Consider the following 7,929-nt stretch of genomic DNA (forward strand, 5'->3'; position numbering starts at 1 on the left):
AGCAGAACTGACGCACTTTTCCTCCTCAGACACCACAAAGTCCAGTGTTGATGTTTGGAGCAGAAGAGCGTTTGTCAGTCGCTCTCTGTCCTTTAACTTTCCTCACTCAAACAGCGTGGTCACTCACACATGACACCAGTTTGCTGTCGCCAACACTTTGTTTAGTCACTAATATTGCAGGGAAGTATGAAGGTCAGGAGCAGAGGGAGCTTTGATGAAGCAATCAGTGAGTTAGGTTGGTCTACATTTTGCCAACAAGTCAGATTAAAGGAAAAAGACAGCGTCAGGTTCAGTGGTAACTTTAAAGATTTGGACTCTGACACACAAGAGTTTGACTGTTAAATATTTGTCTGAAAGCAGCACAAGAAAAGTGACGTGGCTCCAGGTTTCAAAGGGTTAAAAGAAAACAGTCAGACAAGTCAACTCCAGATGCACCAAACGTTCTTAACCATCCAGATGTGCTCTGACCCAGGTGTGCTGAGTGACCATCAGTCACCTGTTAGCACAGGTAACGACCCCTCAACACTATATAAGGACAGCTGTGGTGCCGTGTGCAAAGACTGTGACACATGAAGCAGGAAACTGGAGCGATGCCACCAAACAAAGGCTGTAAGAAGAAGAAGAAGTTGAGCAGCAGTGAAATCAACGTACGGTTAAATCAAAGGAAACAAAGTGAACATGTGATGTTCCAGTGTCAGTACTGCTGTTACAGGAAAATCAAAAACCAGCAGTGACAAACAAGAACCTGATCAGTACCTGTGCTGCAGTATCACACTGTGGTATTTGTCCTGTGTAAGAACGTGTTGCCGTCTGAAGCTGTGAATAAATGCAGGTTTGTTTCAGGCCCATTGAAACTGAAATGTTTTGTCACAGATGTTTCACAGTGGATCATTAAATATGAGAGAAAATGATTCAACAGTAACTCAGCTCTTTGATGACACTTTAGTTTGATCACTTCCTGTCGTCACTCAGCTGCTTTTAACCAGGAAAAGAAAAGTGAACAGGCAACATAGCGGTGACGTCACAGAGCTGACAGGCTCCATTCACTGCCTGATCACATGATGTTTAGATCAGAGCTCAAACTACTTTCACTTCTCAGGAAGTGAGACTCACACAGTCACTGCCACGAGGTGAAATGGCGCAGCGAGGAGTTGAGCTGGACCGAGAAACCTTGTCTTGTTCCATCTGTCTGGATCTACTGAAGGATCCGGGGACTCTTCCCTGTGGACACAGCTACTGCATCAACTGTATTCAAAGCTTCTGGGATGGAGAGGATGAGAAGAGAATCTACAGCTGCCCTCAGTGTAGGCAGAGCTTCACACCGAGGCCTGTCCTGAGGAAAAACACCATGTTAGCAGATTTAGTGGAGAAACTGAAGAAGACTGGACTCCAAGCTGCTCCTGCTGATCACTGCTATGCTGGAGCTGAAGATGTGGCCTGTGATGTCTGCACTGGGAGGAAACTGAAAGCCTTCAAGTCCTGTCTGCAGTGTGTGGCCTCTTACTGTGAGAAACACCTCCAGCCTCATCGTGACTCGGCTCCATTACAGAAACACAAGCTGGTGGAGCCCTCCAAGAAGCTGCAGGAGAACATCTGCTCTCGTCATGATGAGGTGATGAAGATGTTCTGCCGCACTGATCAGCAGTGTATCTGTTATCTCTGCTCTGTGGATGAACATAAAGGCCACGACACAGTGTCAGCTGCAGCAGAAAGGACTGAGAGGCAGAGAGAGCTGGAGGGGAGTCGACAAAACATCCAGCAGAGAATCCAGGACACAGAGAAAGATGTGAAGCTGCTCCAACAGGAGGTGGAGGCTATCAGTCGCTCTGCTGATAAAGCAGTGGAGCACAGTGAGAAGATCTTCACTGAGCTGATCCGTCTCATGGAGAAAAGACGCTCTGATGTGAAGCAGCAGCTCAGATGGCAGCAGGAAACTGAAGTGAGTCGAGTCAAAGAGCTTCAGGAGAAGCTGGAGCAGGAGATCACTGAGCTGAAGAGGAAAGACGCTGAGCTGGAGCAGCTCTCACACACAGAGGATCACAACCAGTTTCTACACAACTACCCCTCACTGTCAGCACTCAGTGAAGCCACACACTCATCCAGCATCAACATCCGTCCTCGCCGCTACTTTGAGGACGTGACAGCGGCTGTGTCAGGAGTCAGAGATAAACTACAGGACGCTCTGAGGGACACATGGACAAACGTCTCACTGACAGTGACTGAAGTGGATGTTTTACTGCCACAACCAGAGCCCAAGACCAGAGCTGAGTTCTTCAGATATTCACGTCACATCACACTGGATCCAAACACAGCAAACAAATATCTGTTATTATCTGAGGGGAACAGGAAAGTGACAGTAATGAGACAACACCAGTCTTATTCTAAACACCCAGACAGATTCACTGACTGGTGTCAGGTCCTGAGTAGAGAGAGTCTGACTGGACGTTGTTACTGGGAGGTGGAGTGGAGTGGGGGAGGAGGAGTTTCTGTAGCAGTCACATACAAGAATATCAGCAGAGCAGGGGGTGAATGTGAATTTGGACACAATTACAAATCTTGGATGTTATATTGTTACAATAACAGTTATAACTTTTATCACAACAAAGTCCAAACTCGTGTCTCAGGTCCTCGGTCCTCCAGAGTAGGAGTGTACCTGGATCACAGTGCAGGTATTCTGTCCTTCTACAGCGTCTCTGAAACCATGACTCTCCTCCACAGAGTCCAGACCACATTCACTCAGCCTCTCTATGCTGGACTTTGGCTTTATTATCCTGGATCCACTGCAGAGTTGTGTGAACTGAAATAGTCAGAAGTCATTTAAGGGTTAAACTCTGTCTTTAGTCTCCATGTTTGTTGCTGACAGCTGATTGTTGTGGCGTTTCTTCACTGCACTGAGATCAGCTGTCAGTCAAACATTGTGGGCGGGACTTTGACATCTTCTCCTGAGTTGTTGTGTAAATGTTTGAGTTTCTTTAGGTGCACTCTAAAATATGATTCATGGGGTCAGTGGGTAACGCTTCAAATACACAAGTTTGTCAGCAGAAACAAATGAAGTTGGGGCTCTGTAAAGATCAGAGCAAAGAAAATTGTTTTCCTGTTTTCTGATCCTATTAATCACCACATGGTTTATTCAGTTCATGAAATGAGTCTTTGCTTTGTTAGAAAACAAGAACAAACTAAATTCCCATAAGAAATGACGTTGATTTATTTTTTACTTTTCTCCAGTGTGTGCTTTTTGTGTTAAAGCTCCAGTGTGTAGGATTTTGGGGGATATATTGTCAGAAATTGAATATTATATAAGAAGTGTGTTTTCTTTAGTGTTCAATCACCTGAAAATAAGAATCGTTGTGTTTTGTTTAATCTTCTCAGTTTAGTGCAGCTACACTGTGCCACATGGATCTAATAACTTGGGTATGACATCATGTGTGATGTCAGCAGACTGTACGATGACAGCGCCGACTGAATCACAGGCTACGATGTAACAGCTTCACATACTGAGTGATGCTGCAGGGTTATTACTGCTCCAACTGGGAAGCTACACACAGAGGGACACATTAATACAATTACTAATATCATTGATGAAATTAATACCACAGTGTTGTGAACATGTTGATAAAATGTCTACAGAATGTTTTTAATAATATGTCTGAAAAAATGTTTGAAAATTATGAATAAAATGTAAAAAAGAAGAAAGAGTCTGAAAATATGTTGATAACATGTTAGAAAAAAGGTGACAAAATGTCTGAAAATTATTTAAAAAGTAAGTTTGTTTCATTAACGTGTTTTAGTCAGCTGACAACTTATTTTGAGAAGTTCAAAAACAGTTTTGACATTTTTGAGTAAGATGGAATTAAAATAAATAAGTTAGAACATCTTGAATAAAATAGTTTGAGCGTTAAATATCAACATAACCTTTGGATAAATATTAAGTTGGTTCAACTTGAGTATTTTGAGGTCAAAGCAAATGATGTTGGTTCAACTAAAGTGAGTCTGTCAGATGATAAAAGACTCAGAGTATTTACTCTGTAAGAGCAGAGCTGCAACTGTTTAAAAAGATGGATGCAAACTGTTGCCTTGAATTGTTTTAAGTTGAAGCAGTGGATTCTTTTTCAGAGTGTGGCGCTTCTTTCTGTCCAGTCAAGTCAAACTTTATTTGTAGAGCACATTTAAAAAACAGCAGCAGTCGACCAAAGTGCTGAACAGTCCTAAAATACAAACAACAGATAAAAACAGAAGGAAACAACAATAAGAAGAGAAGAGAAAAGAAACAGAGCAAACTGCAGCACAACAGAGGATGAAATCAACTGAAGTTGTCAGGCTGGAATCAATCGTACGCCAACGAGAAGAGGCAGGTCTTCAGTAGCCATTTTAAGGTTTCTGTAGTCGCAGCAGTTTTTATCTGAACAGCTGAGCTGAGGCTCTATCGCCACTGTTTATGTGTGTACTTCAGGGAACATCCAGGATCATGTGATGGGTCGACCTCAGAGCTCTAACTGGAGTATGAAGATACAGTAGTTCTGCTAGATAAGGTGGACCGTTTCAAAGCTTCAAAACCAGCAGTAACATCTTAAAATCAATCCTAAAACGGACAGGAAGCCAGTGGAGGGAGGCCCACACTGGGCTCATGGGATCCCCTTTTCTTTCTCCAGTTAGAAGACGAGCGGCTGCGTTTTGTAATAAGCGCAGACGACGAGGTGACGACTGAGCTCCGCCCACACACAAAGAATCACAGCAGAGAGGTCATAAAAGCATCAAGAACTCTGTGGAGATCTTTGGGACAGAGACAGGCCTTTACCTCAGCTACAAATCTGAAGTGGAAAAAGCTGGTTTGACAGCTGAACTGATGAGTTGATCACATTTAAAGGAGCCGTCAAAAATCACAGCGAGATGTTGAACAAAAAGTTGACAGTGAGACGTTAAAGGAGAAAGAAAAGCAGCAGAGTCGTCCAACAGATGGGCTCGTCCAAACAAAACAATCTGTCTCATTGTCATCAAGACTGAGGACGTTTCAGTTCATCCCAATATTCCTGTGTGTGTTCAGCCATGGAGGCTCTCACTGCTCATGATGACGGTTGTTGAGATGAAGTGACATTTCTCTGCATGAAAATAACGTCAGCTTCTCTGGGCTCTAAACGTCTCATCACTCTTTGGATCCATGTGTTTGTATGTTGTTGTTTGTGAAGACAGAACGCCGCAGAGCTCCTTTATCCTCCACACTGAAAACCCATTTCTTCTCACCAGCTTTCAGCACCAGTTCAGCATGACAACTTGGTTTAGTATTATTTATTTTATCTTGATTTGTTTTTATTACGTTTTATTGTTTATTTTACCATGTGTTTTAGAGAGGTATATTTATAACTAAACTCCATAACTGCCTTAAAGACATAAAAAATTGGATGAGCACCAATTTCCTGATGTTAAATTCAGACAAAACTGAAGTTATTGTTCTTGGCCCCAAACGACTCAGAGACTCTTTATCTGATGACATAGTTTCTCTAGATGGCATTGCTCTGGCCTCTAGCACTACCGTAAGAAACCTCGGAGTAATATTTGATCAAGATTTGTCTTTTAATTCTCATTTAAAGCAAACCTCACGGACTGCATTTTTTCATCTGCGTAATATTGCGAAAATTAGGCCTATCCTGACCCGAAAAGATGCAGAAAAATTGGTCCACGCTTTTGTTACCTCAAGGCTGGATTACTGTAACTCTCTATTATCAGGTAGCTCTAGTAAGTCCTTAAAAACTCTCCAGCTAATTCAGAATGCAGCAGCACGTGTACTAACAGGAACTAAGAAACGAGATCATATTTCTCCTGTTTTAGCTTCTCTGCACTGGCTCCCTGTAAAATCCAGAATTGAATTTAAAATCCTACTGTTAACTTATAAAGCTCTAAATGGTCAAGCTCCGTCATATCTTAGAGAGCTCATAGTGCCATATTATCCCACCAGAACACTGCGCTCTGAGAACGCAGGGTTACTCGTGGTCCCTAAAGTCTCCAAAAGTAGATCAGGAGCCAGAGCCTTCAGCTATCAGGCTCCTCTCCTGTGGAATCATCTTCCTGTTACGGTCCGGGAGGCAGACACCGTCTCCACATTTAAGACTAGACTTAAGACTTTCCTCTTTGATAAAGCTTATAGTTAGGGCTGGCTCAGGCTTGCCCTGTACCAGCCCCTAGTTAGGCTGACTTAGGCCTAGTCTGCCGGAGGACCCCCCTATAATACACCGGGCACCTTCTCTCCTTCTCTCTCTCTCTCTCTCTCTCTCTTGTATTCTATTACTGCATCTTGCTAACTCGGCCATTCTGGATGTCACTAACTCGGCTTCTTCTCCGGAGCCTTTGTGCTCCACTGTCTCTCAGATTAACTCATATCACAGCGGTGCCTGGACAGCGTGACGTGTGTGGTTGTGCTGCTGCCGTGGTCCTGCCAGATGCCTCCTGCTGCTGCTGCCATCATTAGTCATTAGTCATACTTCTACTGTTATTATACACATATGACTATTGTCACACATGTATACTGTCAGATATTAATACATACTTTCAACATATTGTACCACAGTAGCCAGAACTATAACTATAATATTATTACTTTCATTAATGTTGTTGTAAGCTACTGTCATTACCTGCATCTCTCTCTCTCTCTCTCTCTCTCTCTCTCTCTCTCTCTCTCTCATTGTGTCATATGGATTACTGTTAATTTATTATGTTGATCTGTTCTGTACGACATCTATTGCACGTCTGTCCGTCCTGGAAGAGGGATCCCTCCTCAGTTGCTCTTCCTGAGGTTTCTACCGTTTTTTTTTTCCCCGTTAAAGGGTTTTTTGGGGAGTTTTTCCTGATCAGCTGTGAGGGTCTTAAGGACAGAGGGATGTCGTATGCTGTAAAGCCCTGTGAGGCAAATTGTGATTTGTGATATTGGGCTTTATAAATAAAATTGAATTGAATTGAATTATATTTATTTTATTTATATTTGTTTATATGTATTTACATGCATAGCCTGTACAGCACTTTGGTCAACTGAGGTTGTTTTTAATGTGGTATAGAAATAAACTTGACCTGACATTTTGTTCTCTGTGGAAACAAATCCATCAGCACACTATTTGTTTGGCAGAGCAGAAGTTGTTGTTATTGATGATCCATATGATACACAGCTGAGAGTCTTGTGTGGATGAAGTTTTTTAATTTAATTTTTAATTTAATATACGTTATTAATCCCTGAGGGGAAATTCAATTTTTTTTACACTGTTGTCATTAACACACAGGTCCGAACACACACATGCACAAACAGGACCTATACATGTACAAAGTGGAGAGATGTCAGAGTGGGGCTGACAAGTGCTCCAAGCGGTGGGGGGGTTCAGTGCCTTGCTCAAGGGCACTTCTCCAGCTACCAGTCCATGCTCCATATTTTGGTCCAGACGGGGACTTGGGGAGGGGGAATAAATAAGTTTGTTCTTCCTCCAGCTCCTTTTTCAACATGTCAGTCAAATCATTATATGTTGTTCTCAGTTTTCATGCTTCCTTTAGTAACCTGTCTTTTTATGTCTCTTTACTACTGTATGATTATTTTGTTTATTTGCTACTTACATGTGTGAACAAACTGATGCTGACTGACATCTATCCATCTGTCTAGTCTGCATTTTCAGCATCCACACGCATTGTCTGCAGGAACTGTGTTTTTAGTTCAACTGCCATTATTCCTGTTTATTACATATTGTGTTTATTATATATTGTGTTTATTACATATTGAGAAGTCTAAATAACATTCTCTAATAAAAAAGAACAGTGTCAGACTCATATGTGAGATTCAGCCAACAAACTTTTACCTCTCTTTGTTTTTCTGTTTCATAGAAACTCCTGACGTTCACTTTCATTTCATAAGAACAGAAACTGAGTGTGAGTCACACCTGCAGGCCTCAGACACGTCAG

The 7,929-nt window shown here is 42.2% G+C and overlaps 1 protein-coding gene across 1 annotated transcript; it reads left to right on the forward strand.

Annotated features, from left to right (window-relative positions):
• The first annotated feature begins 963 nt into the window (after window positions 1-963).
• Window positions 964-3,730, forward strand: LOC117254080 (tripartite motif-containing protein 16-like). The gene has a single exon (XM_078168421.1). The coding sequence runs from the start codon at window positions 1,136-1,138 to the stop codon at window positions 2,804-2,806; it is 1,671 nt and encodes a 556-aa protein (XP_078024547.1). The 5' UTR covers window positions 964-1,135; the 3' UTR covers window positions 2,807-3,730.
• Window positions 3,731-7,929: the final 4,199 nt, after the last annotated feature.

This window comes from Epinephelus lanceolatus, chromosome 6 (genome assembly GCF_041903045.1).
Source record: "Epinephelus lanceolatus isolate andai-2023 chromosome 6, ASM4190304v1, whole genome shotgun sequence".
Classification (NCBI taxonomy): domain Eukaryota; kingdom Metazoa; phylum Chordata; class Actinopteri; order Perciformes; family Serranidae; genus Epinephelus; species Epinephelus lanceolatus.

Excerpts from the sequence above, each read along its gene's own strand:
- LOC117254080 (XM_078168421.1), top strand. The coding sequence starts at position 1,136 with ATGGCGCAGCGAGGAGTTGAGCTGGACCGAGAAACCTTGTCTTGTTCC.